The 24755-nt window shown below is 38.1% G+C and overlaps 2 protein-coding genes across 2 annotated transcripts; both read left to right on the forward strand.

The window, feature by feature from the left end:
• The first annotated feature begins 260 nt into the window (after positions 1 to 260).
• LOC146564573 (C-type lectin domain family 12 member B-like) lies at positions 261 to 8597 on the forward strand. Its single transcript, XM_085292456.1, has 8 exons — positions 261 to 337; positions 4747 to 4824; positions 5087 to 5185; positions 5568 to 5654; positions 5731 to 5895; positions 6027 to 6190; positions 6342 to 6454; positions 6571 to 8597. Exons 1-8 carry the CDS (start codon positions 271 to 273, stop codon positions 6686 to 6688), a joined length of 891 nt encoding a protein of 296 aa, XP_085148582.1. The 5' UTR covers positions 261 to 270; the 3' UTR covers positions 6689 to 8597.
• A 6107-nt stretch (positions 8598 to 14704) lies between these two features.
• LOC146564574 (C-type lectin domain family 10 member A-like) lies at positions 14705 to 23474 on the forward strand. Its single transcript, XM_085292458.1, has 8 exons — positions 14705 to 15001; positions 18498 to 18613; positions 19193 to 19282; positions 21817 to 21934; positions 22517 to 22743; positions 22832 to 22995; positions 23123 to 23235; positions 23348 to 23474. Coding segments are annotated over exons 1-8 (957 nt in total). The 5' UTR covers positions 14705 to 14999.
• Positions 23475 to 24755: the final 1281 nt, after the last annotated feature.

Below are 24755 nucleotides of genomic sequence, written 5' to 3' on the forward strand. Positions count from 1 at the left end.
AGCTGACAACCGAAGTAAATGAGAACAAGCTGCAGACACTGCCACTGAGTTAAAACTGTTGAATATATATCCTGTCACACCAACGCTGTGAAAAAAAAAAAACTTCTCTGACCTTGCCTATCATCTATATCAGTAAAAAGCAGAAGTTGGACAAAAAGAGAGAAATGAAAGGCGTGGAAACAAATTTTTTTTTATGATTCTTTTTAGTTTTAACACAGTGCTATTTTTTGGTGCACAAGTTATGAGAAGCTCAACAGAAAGACTTCAGCAATGGCAGAGCAGAAGTTTAACAACACACCAGTCAATCTAAAACCTAAAAAGCGATGCCAGTCAGAAGGTAAGCTAAGCTAATGCTATTCCTTCTTCTCCCCTGTGCATCATTCATATTCGATGATTAATTATTTTCTTTTTGATCATTTCCTTGTTCCAAGGGTCACCATGCGTAAATACCATACAATTGTAATTTCTGATCATGCACCAGTGCGGGTTGATATCTCATTTCCAATGTGTGCGCAAGGCAATGGTTCTGGAAATTTGATTCAGCATTAATGTCAGATGAGTTTTGAAAATTCATTTGCAAGTTGAATACCACATCAAGCTTTTTCTAGAAATGAATAACACTCCAGATGTTTCAAAATCTAAAATTTGGGAGTCACTAAAGGCATATTTGCAGGACCAAATTATTTCTTTTTCTACTTATAAGAATAAAAAGCGAAATGAACAGCTTCGAGAACTGACAGAGCTTATAGCAAACATTGACACACAATATGCCACCGGCCAAATGCAGAGGGTACTGCTTCAGTCTGAATTTGACACCCTCTCAATTAAAGAAACCAAGACGCTTTTCACTTAGATAAAGACATCATGTATACGAGCATTGTGAAAAAACATCATCTTTTCACATCAACTTCGTCAATCCACTACAGCCCAATCTATACCCCACTTACAGTTAGACACAGGTAAGATAGTAACACACCCTGACGGAATTAATGCTGCTTTCAAGCTATTTGATCAGGATCTCTATACTTCCTGCACTGATTATCCAGAGTCGGACTTGGATTCTCTTGTTTCTCAGCAGGGGCCCAAGCGGTTGGTAGGGACGGAGGTTACAGGTCGTAACTTAGTCTCTCTGAGGGAAGAGATTGTCTGTTCCCCCAGGACATTTAAGGACTCTGGTGGCCCCCCTTCACTATCACTACCACCATGTTACAACCTGTCTAGGGCCAGGCAATAACATGAGTGAGACCCCCCCAAGATCCAATCAGCGACAGGAAGCAAATCCATTCTTTATAATGTGATTTATTTACAAAGTGATAAAAAGAGGGACAACAAAGCAGGAGTGTCAACACTTCAGGGTGAGCCAAGGCCAAGATAATAAACAAAACAAATCTAAACTGATTCCCACACCACTGACCTAACCAAAACAAAAACCATAAATAAAGACTGCGTCTAACCTCCTCAACTAATTCAAAACAGGAGAAAACTGGTGATCAAAAGAAACAGCAGCTCACCCCTACCCATTCCACTTCCACAACTGTCAAGATAGCACTGCAGTCAGCGGCTGCCACAGGTATACTGCTGGGTCATGAGGAGAAATGCGAGAACCTCCCCCGCCGCAGCATTACAGCCTCATTTTAACGGGCGGGTCCTGCTGCTGGAACCAGTCACGACGGAGTTGTACATCCACGCACCAATCGAAGCAGGGCCCTGGCGCAGCTGAAAGAACAAACGGATACATTGACTGCACAAAATAAACACATAAAATGCAAATTCGTAACAACCATCACTCCCACCATCACTAACACCATCACTACAACCTTTATTGTAGTCCTAGCTCAGTCAGTAGTTCTGTTAGTAGCTCAGTCATAAGCTTTGTCACTGGTTCAGGCTCCTGCATTGTCACCTGCCCAGTTACTTGTTCAGTTCTTGGCTCAGACATCAACTCTGTCTCCAGGTCACTGATTAGTTCAGTCACCAGTGTAGTCATGTACTCAGCCATCTGTGTACATGATGTCCCATCTGCTTTTCAGGCTGCAGCCCGAGCTGGGTGTCTGTCTCACGCAGCTCAAACTAACTTCACCTCAGCCAGAGGGTTTCCGTACCATCTGGCCGTTTGTCTGTTCCAGCTGGGGGTTTATGAGAACCCAGCCAGCATCAAGCCATGTCAGCTGGGAGTTCTGGAGAGCCCAGCCAGCATCAACCCAAGTCAGCTGGGGGTTCTGGAGAGCTTGGACAGCATCACGCCACGTTAGTTGGCGGTTCAGGAGAACAGTTTTATCCAGGTGCTTTGTCTCAGCCACAGGACTCCATTCTGTCTGGTCCTAGTCCTGGTCCTGCCTCATCTGGTCCAGCGGTTGCCATGGCACCACCTCGACCATGTCTAGCTCAGCGTGGGCGGCCACCTTCCTGTCTTCTGGCTGGACTTTTTCACTGGTCCAGACAGCCTTCAGACCTGTGTCACCACCGCCGCCTTCCACGCAGCCGGCCTCCGGACCTGTTTTGTTTCCGCCGCCTTCGGCTCGGCCGGCTTCCAGACCTGCTCTGTCGCCGCCACTGCCTTTCATGTGGTCGACCTCTCTCCTGTGTCCAGGCTGCTTCTGCTTTCCACGCAGTCGGCCCCTGGAACGTCTGGACTTTAGAGTTCTGTGCTGCCGTCCCCCGGGTTGACCATCTGAACTACTGAATTATGGATTTTGTGCTTTTGGTCTCCAGAGGTGTTTTTGGACTCTTGTACTCCTGTCTGGAGATCCAGATTTTTATTTTTGTCATGTCTGTGTATTTATCCTCCAGTGTTCAGAGTCGTATCGTCCCTTATTGCTGTGTGTTACTCTCCCGGTGCTTCCTCCTGATCTTAGATCTCCCAGTATAGTTTTGTTTTGTATGCTTTTCCCCTGCCAGCAAATTAAGTCACTGCCTCCGTTAGTCCTGCATTTGGGTCCTTCCCTGCTTGCCTTCACACAGCACATTCACCATGACAGACGGCAGCATTGGGAGCAAAAATAAGTGAGATCACCAGGAGAAATACTATTCACAAGTGCTCTTTGTATGCAGATGACCTCCTTTTGTACATTACAGACCCAGAGGCATCAAATCCTTCAGCTCTGGACCTCATTGGATCCTTTGGCCGTCTGTCTGGTTAAAGATTAACCCTAGCTAAAAGTACACTGTTTCCTATTAATCATCTGCAAAGGAGGCTGATTACTCAACCTTTCATTTTACATTGAAACACTCCTTATTCACCTTTTTAGACAAAAATTTACCCCTATATTAGAGAAAACAAAATCAGATTTGGCACGCTGGTTAGTATCACCCATCTCTTTTGCTCAGCGGGTCAGCAATATTAAAATGTTAGTCCTGCCTCGATTCATGTATCTCTTCCAGATGATAAACCTTTTTCAACCATTTAGATGGACTCATATCATCTTTCATTTGAGACAAAAAAGTTCCAAGAATCCGTAAACCCCTTTTACAGTGTGCTAAGTCGGAAGGGGGCTTGGCCCTACCAAACGTTATGTATTATTATTGGTCTGCCAATATTGTGAACTTATCCACCTGGATGTGGGCTTTTAGGGAAGGCACTGAGCCACTTTGGTCCACCATGGAGCTACATGGAAATCTCACTACATCCCTTGTTGGAATAATGTGTTCAAGCCTACCAGTCAGTCGCAATGTTAATTTTAAAAATCCTGTGGTTAAAAACTCTCTTAATGTTTGGTTTCAGTGTCGACAACATTTCGGTCTGGGGTGATCGCTTGTCTGCTTCCCTATTGCGTCAAGTCATCTTTTTTTTTTACCAGCTTTTACCAGCTTTTTACCAGATGCAGGGTTTGAGGTTTGGTGCAGTAGGGGAATTATCTGTTTCTCTAAATTTGTTTGTTAAAGGATCATTTTTACCTTTTGAAATGTTATCTAAAGATTTTGGAATCCCAAAGACTCACTTCTTTAGATACCTAAAAGTCCATAGCTTTGCAGTTAAACATTTCACTTCTTATCCAAATCTACCTACTGATTGTCTGCTTGAGGACTGTCTGCAATTTATATATATATTTATATATCTATATATATATATCACTCAAATACATAGCATGCTGCAGGATACAAAGGTGGACTTCTTGTCCAAAGACAGACACGGTTGTCTTTGACAGATTTGTTCACATAGTAGTAATTCTTGTTTGTGTGCATATATTATACATTTTCCTGCATCCCTGCAAAGCCAATGTTTGTAATCGCAACTCCAGGTAAACTTTTCTATTTTTTTTTTTAATGGAAAATTATAAATAAAATTGTCAAAAGAAATACGGTCAATCAACAAAAGCTATTTTCAAACTCAGGTTGTAAATCATGTAGATGAATGCCTAGATCTTTATGTTTTAATCATTTCAGTACATTTCTTTTACTGTTTTTTTACTGTAATAGTAAATGCAAAAAAACCCCTGACAAAAGACAAGTAAGATGTTGAGCTTACTAAAAGTGCTTGCACAAAAGACAAAATTTCCCTTGATAATGCAAGGTGAGGGTCTAAACCTCAACAAACAATCAAAAACTTTTGTGCATTGCAAATAATCAAAATATGCTTTGGAAAATTGTGGTTACTTAGTAACTAATTAATTCCAAATACCCTTTAACCAACAAAACAAATCATATTACTCAGATTAACTAACCTTTCTTAACCAGGCATTTCTTTTTTTACCTGCCATTTAAACAGTCTTTGTCTTCTGTTACAACATTGTCATTCAATTTTTTCAGTTAAAACGAAGGAAGACAGCATGTTTGAAGAAATGAACATGAAAAATAAAGAAACTAAACGAACTTCTGACACAAATGGTGAGTTATACAAAGCAAATGCAAAACCACTACTTTTACTACAAGGCATCATGCAAAGTACTAAACAGCCTGTCTTACAAACTGGAAGGGTAGAAAATTTGGTGCCTCATAATCTGCAAATGACAGTGACCTCAACAGAAAAACAATAGTTTTTTTGTTAGTCACTTTAACTAACAAACTAGACTTGACATCCACCAAATTATTCACATTGACTACCTTTTTTTTTCTTGCCATGAAATCATTCTTTGTCTTCTGCTACAAGGTTACCCTTTAAGTCTTTCAGTACGAAGGCAGGAAGAAAATTTATATGAAGAAATGAACGTGAAAAACAAAGGAACTAAACAACCATCTGACACAAATGGTGAGTTATACAAAGACAATACAAAACTGCTACTTTTACGACAGGAACTGATATGAAACTTGCTTAGAAACTGGAAGTGTGCTGTTGGCATTTTCCTTACAAGAGCTTAATGACAACATCCTCTCAAATCACATTTTGATATGTACAGGATTCACTGTTATTGAAGTTTGATCCATAATATGGGCTTCACCTTGGTTTTGTCTCTGAACTTTTTCAAACAGATTTTTCTGTTTTTCCCTAGACAATAACAAAAAAGTTCATTAATTAGAATGGTTTTATGATTATAAAAAGCCAATTGATGATTTTAAGTTGACACAAGCAATTTAGAATCTTAAAAGTAAGAATTAGTTTGATTGCTATAATAAGTATTTATTTCTCCTAGATAAGCAGTGTGCATGTATAAAATCTTGTACATCAGTAACCATTTGCTGGGGTATTCTGTTACTGATCATGGCCCTTCGCATCTATTGTGAGTATAACTTTTAAAATTAGTTCATCTGCAATGTGTGTGTAAAGCCAAAGAAGTGTTACGTTTTGTTTTTCAGTTACCACATTGTTAATTCATAAGAACAAAGACTTATTGAGGAGTCAACTCAACTGGACAAACACCTCCACTGCCTTTGAAACACAGATCAGAGACCTCATTGCAGAAAACCAGAACCTAACAGAACAAATAAAACTCATGAAGATGGAGCTCAGTCTTGGTCCAGGTCAGTGCAGTGTTGATGCCTACTGTCCCAAAGAAAATAACAGTAGGCTCCAAATCTATCAGCTACAAAAATAGGTCATGTCAAATAAATGTGCACTGATGATCTTTATTAATTGATTTTTATACTTGCAGAAAAGGCATGCAAAGCTTGTCAGGAGGGCTGGCTTCCCTTTGAGTCAAACTGCTTTGCAATTAATGATGCTGAACCTCATGAGCAGAAAACCTGGAAAGAAGCTCGAGAAAACTGCAAAGGAAAGATTTCCGATTTGGCTGTTGTAATTAATGCAGCAGAAAAGGTAATAAGAAATGTGGCTCATTAGCAAAAATGTATTTAACAAAAATACATTTTCTTTTGATCTAAATACACTCTGTGTCGCAGTGTTTTAAGCAAACGATCTAAATACTCAAACTAATTTGAGTATTTCTGATAACTTTCTCTTTCATCAGAAATATATCAGTGACAAAAGCTGGAAGAGTTCAGGAGAAAATGGATACTGGATTGGTCTGAGAGCTGAAGGTGGGAAATGGACATGGGTGGATGGAAGTTATCTGACTGATAAGTAAGAGAAACTTTGAATCAATAACAATTTAAAAATATTTTTCCAAATCTGGGATGAATCAATTTTGTTTTATATTAATAATTATCAGCTTTAATCAAACTTGTTTTTTTCTTCAGCTCCTGGATTCAGCAGCCTCCTTCTGATGGTCTCTGTGTAATTTCTGTCCAAAACGAAGGATTTAAATCAGTGAACTGTGACCAGAAGAAACAATGGATTTGTAAAAAGAGACCCTAACTGTTTGAATTAGCACATTTAAACTTCAAATTACTTTTCCAATCTGTAAATATAATTGCATATAAGCAAATAGCCTGCTACACTACTGTGGAGAAGGAATGCTTGCCAATCCGGTGGTAGATCAACTCCCTTCGTTATTCCCTTCTGGGCCGCCCTCTCACCCTCTTTTCACTAGAGGTCTACTATCTATGAGCAACTGGTTCTGGGCTGTTTTGATAACATGACGAAAGCATACTAAGCGTTGCATAAATTATAAGTCATGCCTCTGCTAGTTTCTGTTTCTGATAGAAATAAAGATTATTGTTAAAGGTTCAGTGTGTGGCAGGAATTGGACTTAAACATACAAGAAAAGGGAAAAAAGGAACAAACTGAAAAGCAGCTTCACTGATGAACACAAACCAAGTACAAAATAATGAAGGTTAAACACAGATACCAAAAACTGTCACTCTATCAAGGACCCCATCAAAGTTGGAGGAATACAGAATGCACACAGCAAAAGGGAAACATGACAAGTTACGACTGAGATAATATTTACACCGAGGTGATAATGAGGCAAAAGGCAAAGGGTAGGGGGACAGCTGGCACTAATCACAGATAATGAGACAGGAAGTAGAACCAAAACCAAAGACATACGAACTTGACACAGTGACAGATGATAGCAAACACCGAGATAAAAGTGGATTGACAGGTAATTCACTTATCAACTATGCAATCAGGGAACTAAAGGCACAGATCACAAAACCAATCATAAGTCAAAACATAACACCCAAACCAGAAGTCTAAATAATAGAGAATATAGAACCAAACATACAAGATCCGGGTGGTTAGCACTGTTGCCTCACAGCAAGAAGGTCCTGAATTCGACTCAGAGAAAGCCGTTTTCTGTGTAATGCGAGACAAATTTCTTTAATATCAAAGAATGCTGTCAATGTGATTTTAAAGAAATTCAGTGTTCTGTCATTGTGCTGTTTATTATTGCTGGCACCAGAAAACCGCCGCTGAATAAATCCTGGATTTTTATACACTTCAAATTCTGCAAATAAGTGTCCTCACCAGAAAAACTATAGCATTAGTTATTTAGTATCTTTAAACCACCATAATAGATTTGATTTATTAACTTTTCATTAACCAGGCTGGTTTTTTTTCATGTCCTGAAAATATTATGTGTCTTCTGTTAGAAAGATGTAAACACGTGTATTTTATATGGTTGCACATAAAAGAAATATGTAATGGTGATTTAAATACAATAATTTAATCATTGCATTTCATATAAACTCACACAGCTCTTAAGAGTATGAATACAGTTACTGAAATATGTTTTTGTTTTTTTTCTGCTAGATAAGAAGGCTGGATGCGTTAAATTGTGTCCATCAGTAGTAATGTGCCGGGGAATTCTTTTACTAATCTTGGTCCTCCTACTCTTCTTTGAGTATAGGTTTAAAAATTACTCTTTCATCTGTGTGTAAAGTGTAAAATGTGACTTTTTGTTTGTTTTAATGTTTTGTTTTGGGGTTTTGGGGGGTTTGAAGTTGTTTGTATTAGTTCATAATAATGAACTTTTAATGAAAACTAATCTCAACTTGGTACAAGCCTATTAGAAAAGCTCATGAAACCCAACTGAAGAAAACCAGAACCGTAGGAAGAAAAATAAGGAACTGGAGACAGAGAAGAAACATAACAGAAGAAATACAAAACATGATGACATAATGAGTTCAGTGTTAGTCGATCATAGTGGAGCATTGATGCCTGCTGTCCCAAAGAAATAGCATGTTTGAAATCAATTAGCTACAAAAAGACTTAATACAGTGGAGTATGTGTGAAAAATAGAGATATTATTTATGTTTAGGAAAGTTCGCAATTAATGATTATAGGAGAAGTTTTACTGTACACAGAATATGACTGCTGACAGCATTTAGGACAAGACAGAAAAGGATCTAAATTGGCACTGGTTGTTTTTAATTTGTGTCACTAACGGGGTTTTCTTCAGTGCAGTGCAGTTTGTATACTGAGTTTCTGTTCCCTGTATTAATGCTGGGCGGTGCGTTACTTCACATCAAAGAATACTGTAGTCTGAAGTATCAGTATTTTGGTATTTTTGTGTTGTTATATATCTATATCTGACCATAGTCTTAGCTTTAGTGGGTTATATTAAATTAAATTATTGCCACGACATTGTGGAATTTTAATTTTTGATTAAAAAAGTTTTTAATCAAGCCAAGAACAACACTGTTCAAGCTGCCCTAACATGTTTAATCAAGATGAGGAAGAAGGAGGGCTGTCCTCTTTATCTGTCACACTGTTCACATCAACCACAGAGAAACACAGGAAGTTCAATTTATTAGTATAGTCTCATGTTGTGCATGTTGTGTTGGTCAAATCAAGTCCACCGTTTTTTGTTTTGATCGTTTGTTTGTTTGTGTTTAATTTGTGTGCATGGTACTAGCATCACTAAGTCGCTTGTGTGTGTGTGTGTGTGTGTGTGTGTGTGTGTGTGTGTGTGTGTGTGTGTGTGTGTGTGTGTGTGTGTGAGCTCAGTCTGTGTTATGTTTCCTGTTTTACTTTGAAAGTCCGCGTCTCATGTAAATGCGTCTGGTTTTGCTTCCTTTGTCTCGTTAGGCCTGATTTGCCGCAGCTGTGTTTCCCTCCTGTTACCTATTCCCTGATTGTTCCCTTTGTGTATTTAAGGCCATTGTTTCTCTTAGTGATGGGCAGATGAAGCCCCATGAAGCACTGAAGTGGTTCATCCAATTGGTTCACCCCAACGCGAAGCTTCATGAAGCTTCATTTGCTCTAGCAGGACACCTACTGGACGTAAAAATAATAGCTGGCATGAATTTGAAGAGTGTGGCATTTTGCACACAGCCTGTAAATGTCAACAACAAAAGGAGTGTGTAAAACATGTATATTGTAGTGATGGCAGTATACTGTGTATATTTATAGTGGCAGTATGGGAAATGATTATTTGGAAATGCTTGAAATGGAAATGATCATTTACTGTGAGGTGAGGTGTGGTTGGGGTGTGGACAGTGGTTGTGCTTTTGTAACGTTGAGGTATGGACAGCTACACACTGAGGCTTTGAGCCTCAGTCCTGCCTGTTCACATTTTATTCTGTAAAAACTAAATTTTCACTGCTTTTATGACCTTTTTAGTGGGGAGAACATAGCTAGGATTTAATGATTTAACAAATCTTTTGAATCCTTTGTCCTCCACAATGCTAAATGGCTGGGAGTCCTCAATCACCATGCTGACCAGGTCTTCATCTATTTGAGATTGTTCTCCTGAGGAAAGACAATAAAGATAAAGCACAAATATAAATATCACACACGTAACTTATAACAGTTGTATAATATTGTTATATCATTTAGTAACATTACTGCATCCTATATTATCATTGCATTTGATGGCTCACCTGGTCTTGCTCCACAATCGGTGTACCCCTTATTCTCATGCAAAGCTCTGTAGTGCCTAAGCATGGATGAGGTGTTGCTGTTATATCCCAGCTCCCTGGCACATAGCAAACACTTCACCTTGTACAAAAGTCAAGACAGCTCAACATAAATTGTATTGCACCATCAGTATCATGAAAATACATCTTCTGTAGAAATACCTTGTTGGGAGGAATAAGATCAAAATGTTCCCACACAGGGGAGGACATCCTCCTCTTCTTAGCTGGCTCCATTTTCTCCTGACTTTCCTCACTCTCATAAACCTCCATACGGTCTCCAAACTCTCACTAACCGCAACTCTCCATCAAACACCCACATTTTTGAATGAAGTCTGAGGGGTTTATATCGCTGTCATATCTCGCGGCAAAGTTCGAACCACTTCATGAACCAGTCACGTGGTACAGCCGGGCAGCGAGGCTTCGGACGTCATCATTTTCAGCTCCTCCCATAAATGAAGCAAGCCTCGATACGCGCTTCGCGGAAACGCCCCCTCCATTACTCGACACACGCTCCGAAGCCTCGATACAGAACGTCCCATCACTAGTTTCTCTGTGTCCGTGTTGCGATATACCCTTATCTAGCTGTGTGGTTGGTCTGTGTAAGTGTATTCTGGAGTCCTAGTTTTATTACCCTTTTGAGTTCAGCATTAAAGCTGTGTTTTGAGTTACTTTCTGTCTCCGGAGTCTGCCCTTTGGATCCTTCTCCTGCCTACACACAGCTGTTTCGTAACAGAAGATCGCGACCAGAACATGGACCCCGCAGACTGTTCCACCTCGGATTTTGAGGCTGAGATGAAGGGGTTGGTTGATTTGCTGGACCGCATCGCTCAGGCCGGGGGGATGGGGGTTATGGGGGGATGGAAGAGATCTGACTGATAAGTAAGAGAAACTTTGAAACAATAAAGATTTAAAATATTTTTCCAAATCTGGGATAAATCAATTTTGTTTTATGTCAATAATTATGAGCTCTAATCAAACTTGTTTTTTCCTCAGCTCCTGGATTCAGCAGCCTCGTCCCTAAATCAGTGAGCTGTGACAAGAAGAACCAATGGATTTGTAAAAAGAGACCCTAATTGTTTGAATTACTTAGACTTCAGAAGACTTTTGTGATCTGTAAATATTACCATGGAAACTTCTACTCAGGTTTTGTTTTTAAATATTACTAAATAAATAAAGTTAATTATAAGGGGTTTTTTTTTATTGTCAAGCTGTTATTATTTATAAGTTACTAATAATTAATATAAAAACAACACCCAGCTCGCCCCTGCAGGCGGTTCATCCTTCACCTCTACCAGAGGCCTGGGAGCTTGAGGGTCCTGCGCAGTATCTTAGCTGTTTCCAGGACTGCGCTCCTCTGGACAGAATCTGGGATCTGCTGGAGCCACTCGCCTAGCTTGGGAGTCACCGCACCTAGTGCTCCGATTACCACTGGGACCACCGTTATCTTCACCCTCCACATCTGCATATCAGCATTTAGAAAAATGCAGCAAAAGGTTTAAAGTGTCACTCAGCTATTGTTCTTTGTGTCACTGAAGTCATTGTACTTTGAAAAGATACAGTTGGTATACGTCTATGTAGCTTCTCACGTATCCAGGCCATGGTCATCAAAGGAGCTTGGAAAGAAAAAGGCGGACTTTTCTTGACGTCATTTTACTTGTCATCTGGAAGCTTCTTCAGGTCTAAGACCAAATGGTGGAGAGCCAAGAAGTTTTGGGTGAAACCATTGTGAGACCTTGACTTACCCTATAATGTTACCCATTGAGATCAACTGAGGAAAGGTCTGAGTCGGTGTTAGCGCCCACTCACATCTTGCGTCAGGCGTCATGTTAATATTCCTGTCTTATATTCGAGTTCTTTCTTTTTTAGTTCATTTTTATCAAGTCTGTTTATCTGTGAGAGAGAGAAAACACCCATCCCCTTATGGCATTATTTTTGAGCCACTATTCTGAGTGCATGTAAAAAATAAAAAAAATTGCAGGTGCAAGTGTTGCAGTTTGAGGAGAAATTTATTTTGAGCGAAGTAAATTTGCGTGAACAAAATTCATTGCTGCATGCAAAAAATGTATTTCAGTGTTTGCTATTATCCATACGCACACACAATAGCAGCCCCTCTCGCTCAGTGTTTGCATTTGTGCTCACTCGCAATGTGTTGCTTGCGTTCTCAACATTTCTGCCCGTGCGTGCTCAACGCTTTCTGTACACCATTATATTTGTGCCACAAAACCAGCCAATCACAGACTTGGATGCAAAAAAAATCTGATTTACAAAACAAAGCACTTCAACATGAAACATATTATTAAATTCTCTCACCTCCCACATAAAAATAAAAACAAAAATGAAAATAAACTGGGCCATTGTCTAGATAAATAGAAAATACATTAGGAAACAAATTTATCCAGCATTAATGTGCAAATGACAGCAAAAGATGAATATAAAATAAAATAAAGTACAATAAACATTTTTCTATTTTAAAAAGAAAATAATAAAAGGTAAACCACACCATGAGTAAAATTTATGTTCACATGTCACATATGCCAATGACCACACTCTTTATCATTTTCCAAACTTCTCCTTTTTTAGAAAAGTTGGTCAAAATTTGGCTTCTTGATCCATCTGCATAGGTATCCACTGGCTCAGGCTAACATTTGACGTGAGAATTAATCAACCCATCGGATGGTTATAGATGTCTTCACTGATGATTATGAATTGATTATACCACAAACACAAACTAAAGTTTCCCTATCATTTCAGTGTAGTTTATATACTACATTTAATGTTTAACCAGTAAACACATGAAGGAGCTCGTCTAGCTACAAATGAACACAAGTGATTTTAATTCTCTCCAAACATACTGAGGCGGAGCTTGAAAATCAGGGGTGCCACACTGGCTGTGAGGCCCTGTGCATCCATTGAGCCCACACATGGCACAAAAGGCTCTAAGTGGCCTCTTCCTATGAGGCAATGAATTAAATGATACAAGAAAAACTACTAAGGAAGCTTTAAGAAACACAATAAGAGGCTCAAATGGTTTACCTGATCTCCAAACTCCCCAGATTCAAATCCAATCATGCATCTGCACGTTGTGCCAGAATAAGCCTGATTCATTAAAATGGACTGCATGCATAAAGCCTAATTTACAACATGGAGTCCTGCTCTCAAAAACTGTCATAGATTTAACACTGTCTGTGAAGCTGGATTTAAGAAGTAAGCGCCTAAAGTTAAAGTTTTTAGAACATATTTAGCACCATCTTGTGTCAGGTTGGTTGGTTGCAATAAACAGACTTACATTACACACTTTTGTAATGTCTCTTTGCAGAAATGAGTTTTATGTTAATAAACCGAGGATATACTGTCCACTTTCACCCTTAAGCAATAAATGGTTCTTTCATTGTTTGGCTAGCTGTATTGAAATGGGAAAATCCAGTGTAATGTGGACTTTTATTTCTCCCTTCAGACATGTTGGAAGATGTCAGGATTCCCTATCATGCTTTGATTGTCCCATTTCAGTGCAGCTAACAAAACAAAGAACCACGTACTGCTTAAGAGACAGAGGGTGAAACTGACTTCAACCAACCAACCTGATGGCGTGGCGCTCTGTACTGACACAAGATGGTGCTGAACATGCTCTAAAAACTGCTTCTTAAATCCAGCTCCACAGATAGTGTTACATCAATTCAGTTTTTGAGAGCAGGGCTCCATGGTGTAAATTTGGGCTTATACATGTAGTGTTTCATGTCCAATTTAAGGTCCCATTCAGTAGCACACAGGGCTCAGTTAATCAGCTGCAAATATCCTGGATTAAAACAAACACTATCAGAGATCCAGGGTCAATCACCAAAGAGCTGTTTGGGTGGTATTAGGTTGGTAGCACCTTCTGTTTGATCAGCAGATATCTTAGTAAAGACCTAACATAGATTTACTTTTGTATTTATTTTCTTCAAGCTGATAAGGGCAGGAAAAATGTTTGTTAAACCAAATTGAGGTAATTCGTAATTCTTTCTGGAATTGGATTAAAAATTATTGTCTGAAGTGCTGTGTCTCTATTCTGATATTTTTATGTTGGGTGATAGTTATTGTTATGAATGTAGATTTTTAGTGTTGATCTCTAATATTTAATGGAATGTAACCTTATCGTTAACCTTTATCTTTTTGACAAAAGTTTTAATTAAGCAAACAACAACTTTATTTAAGCTGCTGTAAGAAATGTGAAGGCTGACAATCATCCATGACCTGGATGTCTGACAACCTTCATAGACAATTCTGTGAATGTTAAAATAATACTTTGTAAAGAATACCGGCAACAATAGAAATTTTACTAAAAAGGTCTGAAAATCATGTTTTTTTTATTGATTTATTTTAGTATATTTTAGTTTAGATGTGCTTTTGCTTGATTTCCATCTAATCTGTCATGATCTGAGCGAGTGTTGGGTTTGTCTCCTCGCACACTGTTCCCCTGGGTCCACCCTGAGGTGTAGCTCAGGTAATCTCCTTCACCTGTGGTGCATCAGCTGCAATTAAGAGGTTGCATTTAAACCCAGTGTCGTCACCTCTCCTTTGCCAGTCCGACAGCTGCCAATGGTGGTAACAAGTTGCATCTCTCTGTTTCCTTTCAGGTCGATGTTTTGCCTTACCTGCTTCTCCTTGTGTTCTCAGTTTTTGACTCATCAGTTACACCGTAAGCACCCAGCTCCCAGCCAGAAATCTCACCCACCACTGAACCTTGCCATCTAAACTTGGATTCTCTTCACCTCTACCGTCTGTCCTCCTGCCCGCTGCCTCGCTGGAAACACTAAACCTCAGGTTGGACAAATACTCAGCTGCTCAGTCTACAATACCCTCCCCAAGCTGGAAATCAGCTTCACTGCATGTAAGCAGTCAAGATCTGTGTTGTAAATGCTGACTATGTTGTGTCTGCATCTGGGTACTTTCCTAGTGTTGGCCTCCGGGCCGTTTGTGATGTAATCTTAAGATGTTGCCTGGGCTTCTTGTTTTCAGTCATACTCTGTAGCATTGATGACATGTGCTTGATTCCCAAACAGAGACCTGTGCCATTTTGAATGTGCAGAAGATTTTTTAACATGAGCAGAAATATTTCTGAAGCATATTTAGGCTGTTAAAAGCCACAAGGATATATATTATTTTATGAATAGGTGACTCATACATGTTTAAGCAGGTAACGTCTTCTGACAAGGAAGCCAAAGTCCCCTAACAGCGTACAAACCTTATTTATTTGTTAACGCCTGGCTATTATGTGGTAACTGTGTGATGCTATCATGTGGACCAAAATCTCAGAAAAAAATGTTTGCAGTACTTTGTTGAATCTACTCCAAAAAAGGTAAAAGGTGGTTCAACCAATGTGTATCTAATACATTTTCCAGTGAGTGTATATGTAACACAAAGTGTAGCATTAACAGACAAAAATGGGGCAGCTTCCTTTTTCAGTCAAAAGCAGAAGTTGGTACAAGAAACAGAAGTCAGTTAAGAAAGATAAGAAGCAATAACTTCTATTATGATGCTCTGTGGCTTTAACACTGTGGCATCTCTGAGTAGAATTCACAAAAGGCTCAACAGAAAGACAAAATAACAATGACAGAGGATGACCCACATAGAAAACAGGTCTGGTCTGGATCTGGTGTCAAGCCGGCACTGCTGGCTGACTTCTGGCATGGTAAGTGGTATGTCAAACAGATGTGTGCCAGGTCTGGCAATGATGCCACTGTTTATTTGATGGCATGTCACATCTGGCCCGATTGTGGTTTGGTTTATGTGGCCCAGGCTCATAGAAAACAGGTCTTCCCTGGATCTGGCATCAAGCTGGCACTTCTGACTGACTGGTGTCATGGCAGGCTGTATGTCGCCCAGATGGGGGCCAGGTCTGGCAACGATGGCACTATTTATGTTCCTATTTTCCTATTTTAGTTAGAAGACCCAAATGCCATGTTTCAATACTATACTGCTATGGTAGCAAATGTTTCAAATGCAGGTTTGACAGGTTTGTGAGTGTACACTTTATCCAAAACCTAGTGACGGTTTACTCATGTTTACCACTGTGTGGCTGTATCTCAGGAGCTAGAGCAGGTCACCTACTGATTGGAAGGTCAGTGGTTTGATCCCTGGCTCTGGATCTCTGTCAAGAGTGTGAATGTGTACAAATCTAGTTAGGAAGAGAAAGTGTGTGATTGGGTGAATGTAACATGTTGTATAGAGCACTTTAAGTAATCAGGGAGAGTAGAAAAGTGTTATACTATCAGAAAAGTGTTCACTGTCTGAACAGAGATTCGTCATGTTACTTTTGCACTATTATGTTCCGGCACATGTTGTTATTACATGGCTTGATTAAGGTACACATTAGGCTGACACCTGGGGCCAGAGCTGAAACTGTTCTGGGCCAGCACAGGACCACCAGTGTGTCTGCAACTGGCTTTGTGCTGAAACCATGTGTGCATTAATTCTGGCAAACCAGATCTGGGCCACCAAAGGGCCATCATTCTTTGTGGTATGTGGGCCATGTGCAAGCACATTTTGTGGGCCAAATCCGGGCCATACCAATTTTGCTATGTGGGGACATTAACTGCACTTCGTGGGTAGTTAAAACGAACAGTAAGTCCAAATCAAGAAATATGTATACAGGGAGACAACTTCATCAGTTTTAGAAGCCACTGAGGTCAACCTGAGACACATTCATGTGGATGCGTATTTTACACATACCACCTCAACATTGTGACCAAAAGACAGCTAGAAGATGTGACAGTGATGAAGATGCTAAGAAGAGAAGATGTCAAGTTGTCAGGATTTGCAAGATTTGAATTACATTGAATTGTTCTGAATTCCTTTATTGTCATTGTACACAGTACAAAGAGATTCAAAGGCAGTACTGACCATTTATGCTGTACTGACCAACTCAGCAACACCAAAAGAGCTGAAAGACAACAGAAGACAACTAAAGTGCATTACAGAATTGTCTATGAAGGTCATGTTAATCTAAGAAGCTTGGGAAGAAAAGAGACAAGACTTCTTTAAACATGTTTTTTTCCAAGCTCTGAACAAAGCTTGAAAATGCATTACAGAATTATTTCAATGGTCAAGAAAAACAGCTTAACATCTACACATCAAGAAATTCTTGGCAAGGCAGGTGTATTACTGTCAAAGTCTACAAACAAGATGAAGAGAAAAACTGTAATGAAATATGTAATATGTAACCATATTAATTTGACACAGCGACAAAAGACAAACACAGGGGAAAGACTGGAGGAAAAGAAGGGAACACAAAAGGGAACTAGCAGACCTATCAACAAAACCAAAAAAAAGACTAAAGGCATGAAATATGAAAAAAAAAAACTCGTAAATGGAAGGGAACATGAACTCAAACCATTAATAAAAGACTAAACCCTGATCATGATCCATTTTTTACAACAAATAATGAATACACAAAAATTAAGAAAGAGCAAACATGAAAACATAACTGACTCAGCGTGACACATGGAACACATGGAACACAAGGGAGGCACAGTAACAAAACTTAAGAACTAGAAAATATAACCAGTAACTAAATCAAAGACTATTAATGATCAAAAACATAAACACTGGGTCACCAGACCTAGAACCATGACACATTATATTACATTCATTGTCACATAATTAGATACAACTCTTCAACTTCTCATTCATGCAGATGTGCAGCCAACAAGTCTCGAGTAACTGTGTAATGCCATCATGTCAATATGGACCAAGATATCAGAGAAATGTTTCAAGCACCTTGTTCAATCTACACCACGAGAAAGTGCTTTTGGTAACTACAAGCCTCATTCACCCAGTCGCACACAGGTTTATACAAGTGCTTTTTTCAATATCCAAGTGTCTTGTATGATGACACTCACACACAGTCACACTCAAGCGGACGCATTGGGGGTAATTTGGAGATCAGTATCATGCCCAACATCCAGAATGGAGAAGACGGGGGGTCAATTTAACTTTCTCCAATGAGCTACCACAGCTGCCCCAGTACACCACATAGTGTATCTAGTAGAATTTCTGGTGACTCATGTGGTCTATCCTGAGATAATCCCAGTCCCTAAAGTGATAATGTCTTTATTTGAACGGTTATTATATAACATGCTATTTTTTGACTCTAACATATTTTTGATGGTGTTGTGACTCTGCTTTGCATATATTGTTATAGAAATCACTTTCCAGTATGTACACTGCCTCCAGTATATTTTCACAACTTTGAGGTTTATACTGATCACGACATGCATGCAAATTATTTTCACACCCATAAGGAGAAGTTGGCAATAGAAACAGACATGACACGTCAGAAGATTCAACCTTGTCTCTTATTTTGGTTCCCTGTGGCTCTTATAAAGGGCTATTTCTCTGTCTAGAAGTTACACGAAGCTCAACGGAAAGTCTGCAAGGATGGCAGAGGAGGAAGTTAGCTATGCCACAGTCAAATTCAAAAAAAAGAAACATTCAACAAAAGGTAAGTTTTTCCAATGCACTGCATCAAAAATATATTCTAAGCTACTTATGATGAATAAAATTGCAAATTTACTTAATGTTGATTTGTTTTAAACAGTTTTCTGCCGTAACAATGACTAGAAAAAATATCAGTAGAAATCAGCAAATAAGATCTTGAGCTAAGTAGGATTTTTACACTGATATTTTAAGACCTTGGTGCCTGAACCACTTCAACTAGTGGCTTGGGGATCTGACTTGAATGTGTCCTAGATGCCTCTTAGGTGAGGTGTTTCTGGCATGAAACTCTGTGACAGACACAGAAAACACTGGAGAGTTTACGTCTCAGCTTGCTTGGAACATCCTGTTTTTTTCCACCAAAAGGAATGGAGGAGGTGGCTGAGAGAGAGGTCTGTCCATCACTGCTTGGACAGCTCCCAGCACAACCCCAGTTAAGACACTGAATTGTGTCAACACTGAACAAATAGCTGTCCAAAATAATTAAATAAGCATTTGCATGAAAGCAAACATCCAATATTTCAATACAATAAGGTTTAGAAAGCCTTGTTATATGATATCTTATGAATGCCAATCAACCTTTCAGTTAAAAAGGAGGAAACGGTTTATGATGAAGTGGAGGTGAAAATGAGCAAAGGAGCAAATGAAGCAAAGGAACAAACTCCGGACACAAACGGTGAGTTGAAAAAAGAAAACACAAATCCACCGTAAATAAATGTCCAATACAGTGAAAATGTCTAAAACTGTCAGTACAAGAAGGTGTGACGACGAGTACTGATGAGTTTGGGTGTCTTTCAAACTGGAGCATTTCCCTAACAGGGATTTAATGAAGAGACATGAAGTATCCTGAGTTTTACAATTAGATTCAAACAGTGGACGTTCTTCTCTTACAATCATTTTTACCAAGGTTTTTGAAGGACAAGTGGTATTTAACAGTTTAATAATAAAATGATTTTATCATTCATGCTCATAGTTAGGAGATGCTCCTTATAAGGTGTACGTTCCAAAAGATGGAGAACAGCATGAGTTACATTGTGTAAACGCGCATTTCAAAGCTGATATGTGGCTTCAGCTGTTCCAGACACTCAAATGAAGTGCTTCCTGTTTTTTAACTAACCGCTGTGTTTAAAATGCCATCATTTGAGACAGCGAGACAAAAAGGAAATGTTGGACTTATAAATAGCAACATTGAATAATCAATTAACCAATAAGCAAATAGAGAAAACAATATATTTCTGTTATTTAGATTTTTATGCCAGACAAGAAGAACGTTTACTTCAGTTTCATTGCCCTACATGAATAAAATAAGTATTTCAATGTTACAATATTTGTTTTAAAGTGGACATGAGACACCCTTCTCTCTAAATTCTATGGCTTTTAGTTTTTACATTTTTACTGTTTTTAACTTGTATTGTGTCTTTTACCTGTATTGCTATGTATCGCTTTTATTATTATTTTTTTATCTTTTTAGTTTTAAATAGTTGTACAGCACTTTGTTTGAAAGCGCTTTATAAATAAAGTTATTATTATTATTATTATTATTATTATTATTAATAAAGAAAAAAAAGCGATCATAGATTTAGCACTGTCTACAAATCTGGATTCAACAAATAAGTGTTTAAAGATTTTAGAGCATGTTTAGCGCCATCTTGTGCCAGCATAGAACATGATGTCACTGGGTTGGTTGCTGGAAAGTTGTGTCAGCAGGGTTCATAATTCACGGCTGTCACATGGGTTATCAGGATTTATACTAGTTTCCATAAGAGCTCCGCAAGCATGTGTGAATAAAAAATGACAAAACTGCATCTTTGGTCATTAGTTTTCAAAAATACATTGAGCTACAATAGTTTATATATCATAGTGAGGTATGTGTATTTCAATCTTTGTACATTCATAAGTCATATATTCAAAGGTTTGTTTTAACTGCTAGCCTCTTACATACATTTTTTTTAAGTTTCCACTTTGGATTTCCACTTTAACAGAATAAATATTTTGTCATTTAAGGCACTTTTAAAGATCTCTAGAAAGGACAGAATGAGAGTGACAGGTGACTATCAGTGATGACAGAATAATGTTTCATTGCACTAGCATGAGGGTAAACGCATTTTCTTGGTAAACACATTACACATACAGCAACAATAATAATAAACTGTCTTGTTTTTGTGTAACAGTGGCAGAAATTTCTCTTTCTCACATGTTAAGAAATCTGATAAATTAGAAGAAATCCAAACGTTCTCTTGTTTCTTATTATAGTACAAGACGTTACTGGTTAATTTCATAGTGTCAGCTAACTAGTGACCAATAACTCAGCAGAAAACAAGGACACTAGAACTAAAACTATTTATAATGGATGCTCCCAACCCTGTCTGCAATGAGCTTTATGTTAAAAAGAAAAGAAAACAAAGCTCCATCTCTTAAGAAGTAGTTTTTTAGTTGTTTGCTAGTTAGCAATTAGCACTTTATTTATGCAATAAAGTGTTCGCTCTTTCCCAAAACACATGTAGACAGTTTATGGCAGAACTGATTACCATATGCGCATCACACCATAAATGTAACTAAGTTTCTCACCGAAGTGTGATCGGGAATCCTAACATCCATCAGCATGTCCACAGGGAAAAGATTGCCTACAAGATTGATTGCCACACTTTTTGGAAACCTTAATTTCTTATTTAGATTTAGAAATCGTTAGCTCACATTATCTCACTGAGCGTATTTCTTAACAATAGAAGTGAGGAAAAGCGAAGTTCGATTGTAAACAGTTTTTTTTTCATGCTGACATGCTGTCAGGACTTCCAATCATGTTCGACATAAAACATGCCAGGGGCTGCCACAAAGAGTTTTTTTAAGACAATTTTTTTTGTTTATTTGTTTTAGTGTCCTTGTTTTCTACCGAGATATCACTTCTGTCACTAGTTAACGAAGATAAACTAATGTAAGTCTATTAACAACAGCCAAACAGCGCGGTGATGTCACGTTCTGTACTGGCACAAGATCCCGCTAAACATGTTCTTAAAATCTCTAACTTCAAACAGTTATTTCTTTGGCTTCACAGACACTGTTACATCTATTATAGTTTTTTATATATGGGCTCCCTGGGCTAATTTACATATGGGTAAATTAGCTCAAATAAATGTGTTTCATGTCCACTTTTAAACTATATGACATTTTTATCAAGTCTTCACTAACTCAAGACTATAAATATTTTGCCAGACAAGACATCAGACAGAACTATGAGCAGACATCGCCACTATAAACAGTTGGCTTGTTGTTTGGGAATCATTTGTGTCATGTTGGTGTTGGGCATCATAGCAGTCACTGTCTACCGTAAGTATGAAAAAGATCATTTCATGTATAAAAGATGTGTTTATTATCATTATTATTAGTAGTAGTAGTAGTATTGTTGTTGTTATACAAATTCCTTATGCTGACAACTAGAAAAAAATTCAAAACAAATATATACTTTTTATTGTCAGAGTATTTACATGAAAATACAATGTGAAATACATGAATGCATGGTTCGAAATAATGAATAATTGCATGCCAGATATCGGCAGTGATAAAAGAAAGAGTATGGGGTGTGTGGTTTACTTCTTTTTGTTCTTTATTTAAAATTAATCTGACAAATCTGAAAAGAACAAAGATAGCTATGAATGCCCAGAAATTTGGGAAACCTGAATTAGAACAGACAGAAGATGTTTTGAACAGTGATAAAATTACAGAAACAAAATGGAAAAAGAAATAAAACAACATAATGGGATTTCTTTAGGGGCTTAGAGTTTGCACATTTTTAACTGACAATTACTGAACATGCCTGAAGCGGTTAGAAGAAAACCAAACAGCTAACTGTTGCGAATCACAAACTGATAGATCTATACTGCAAACTCAGCTCAGACACTGAAGACTTGAGGAGGAACCAAACCAACCTCATTCTCCAGATTCACAACCTGACACGAGACTGTACTCTCTTGGAAAAACAACTTGCAGAAAACCAGGAGCTCGAAAAGAAAAATGAGGAGCTGGAGACAGAAAAGAAAAACCTAACAGAACAAATACAACAGAAGATGAAAACATGGATTGAGCTCAATGTTAGTCGAGCTCAGTGGAGCATTGATGCCTACTGTCCCAAAGATAAAAACAGTATGTTCCAAATATATTTGTACAAAATTACCTAATTTAACATAGATATGCACTGATGTTGTTTATTAACCATTCTCTATTCTTGCAGATGGAAAATGTAATGCTTGTGAGGCTGGCTGGGATCATGTTAAGTCCAGCTGCTATGCAGTTAATAATGGTAAACCTGCTGAATGGAAAACCTGGGAAGAAGCTCGAAAAAACTGCAGAGGAAAGAGTTCAGATTTAGCTGTTGTTGTTAATGAAGAAGAAAAGGTACTGAGAGAACTGTGGGACACTTTATGACAGACTTCATGAAAATAAAAATATAATTTCTTTAGATTGAAAGCTTTCTTAGAGCAAATTGTTTAAATAACTCTGACAACTTTCTCTCTGTCCTCAGAAAAATGTCACTAAAAAGAGTTGGAAATATGATGGAAACAAAGGATACTGGATTGGTCTGAGAGTTGAAGATGGGAAATGGAAGTGGCTGGATGGAAGAGATGCGGCTAATAGGTAAGAGACACTTTGAATCAATAGAAATTTCAAGTATTTCCCAAATCTGTGATAAATCAATTACAGTGTACCAGTGTCCATCAGCCTTGAGCAGAATTCTTGTTTTCCTCAGCTCCTGGATCAACCAGCCTCCTTCTGATGGTCACTGTGCAATCTCTGTCCAAGACGAAGGATTTAAATCATTGAGCTGTAATGAGAAGAACCCATGGATCTGCAAAAAGAAAGCTTTGTCTGTTTGAATACTGCAGTAAAACTTCAGAGGACTTTTGGATAGTCTCAGTCTCAAAATAAAATAATAATGATGATATTAATAACTGGTCAACAGAGGGCACTGCATTACTTCAGATCAATGAGTTGTTCCCTGAAGTATCTGCACTGAGATTTTTTCATGATTGCAATGATAGTTATTGTTAAGCTATGTTATATTAATGACAAATGTTTTAGTCAAGCCAAGAACAACACTGTTCAAACTGCTGTAACATGTAGAAGAAGGACAGCTGGCCTCTACATTTGGACTTTGTTAATCAGTCACAGTGTCAACATCAGCTACAGAGCAGCAGAGAAGAACAGGAAGTTCAGCTTATAATTGAAGTCTCATGTTGTGTATTTTGCATATTGTTATCATATCAGCTTGACTTTTTTTAGTGTTGTTAGTAAAGTTTTGATTTTATTCATTTACATTGATTGAAATGAAATTATGGATCCATCCTGCTTTGTATCACCAGCTCAGCCTGGTGGTGGTGCTGTAAGGGTTTGGGGGGTATTTTCTTGGCACACTTTGGGTCATTTATGCCAACTGAGCATAAATAAAAATGGCACAGTCCACCTGTGTATTATTGTTGAACATGTCCATCTCTTCATACCCACAATTCTTTTGGCTGATTCCAGCCAGATAAAACACTATGTGAGTTCACTATAGTCAAACTGCCTCCACAGTCACCAGATTTCAGTCCAGTATCAACCTTTCAAAAAGATTTTGAAAATATGTTTTTTAATCAATTTTTGATTTAAGTATTTATTCATGGATGAATAATTCATTTTGAAATATTGATTTATAAATAGTGTTTTTATTCAAAATTAAATTATTAAAAAAATTACTTATTTTATTAATATTTAAACAAATAGAAACACTTAAAACCCATTCATAAATCAATTTACAGATGCACATTATATTACACAATATTATTTAGCACAGGAGTCTTTATTTCTCTTGTGGTCCTACATAAAAATAGCACAAAGTATGTGGAAGTAGTCAAAGGCCAAAAAATGTGTGGAGCACTATTTCGTGAATGCTAGCTTGAATTTACATTTAAATGCTGTGTAACATTCACACAATAATGTTCCTGTTTCTCTTTATTATTCTAGTTGCTTCTGCATGTTTGTGTGGCTTTTAACCGCTTCCACATACTTTGTGCTAATTTCATGAAGGACCACAAGAGTCTCGCACATCGAAATAAAGAATCCTGCGCTTTACAGCATTAACACAACTAAATCTAAAGTTGACTAAGCTGACTAAAGTT

This window comes from Mchenga conophoros, linkage group LG11 (genome assembly GCF_057382185.1).
Source record: "Mchenga conophoros isolate Kocher_MC1m ecotype Shallow Benthic linkage group LG11, M_conophoros_male_GT1.1, whole genome shotgun sequence".
Classification (NCBI taxonomy): Eukaryota; Metazoa; Chordata; class Actinopteri; order Cichliformes; family Cichlidae; genus Mchenga; species Mchenga conophoros.

What these genes read in the sequence shown, in the direction of transcription:
- LOC146564573 (XM_085292456.1), top strand. Translation starts at nt 271, where the DNA reads ATGGCAGAGCAGAAGTTTAACAACACACCAGTCAATCTAAAACCTAAA. An exon ending in GGAGCTCAGTCTTGGTCCAG is followed by an intron (nt 5,896 to 6,026) that starts GTCAGTGCAGTG and finishes TTATACTTGCAG; the next exon opens with AAAAGGCATGCAAAGCTTGT. An exon ending in TAATTAATGCAGCAGAAAAG is followed by an intron (nt 6,191 to 6,341) that starts GTAATAAGAAAT and finishes CTCTTTCATCAG; the next exon opens with AAATATATCAGTGACAAAAG.
- LOC146564574 (XM_085292458.1), top strand. An exon ending in AAAGAAACATTCAACAAAAG is followed by an intron (nt 18,614 to 19,192) that starts GTAAGTTTTTCC and finishes TCAACCTTTCAG; the next exon opens with TTAAAAAGGAGGAAACGGTT. An exon ending in TTGTTAATGAAGAAGAAAAG is followed by an intron (nt 22,996 to 23,122) that starts GTACTGAGAGAA and finishes CTCTGTCCTCAG; the next exon opens with AAAAATGTCACTAAAAAGAG.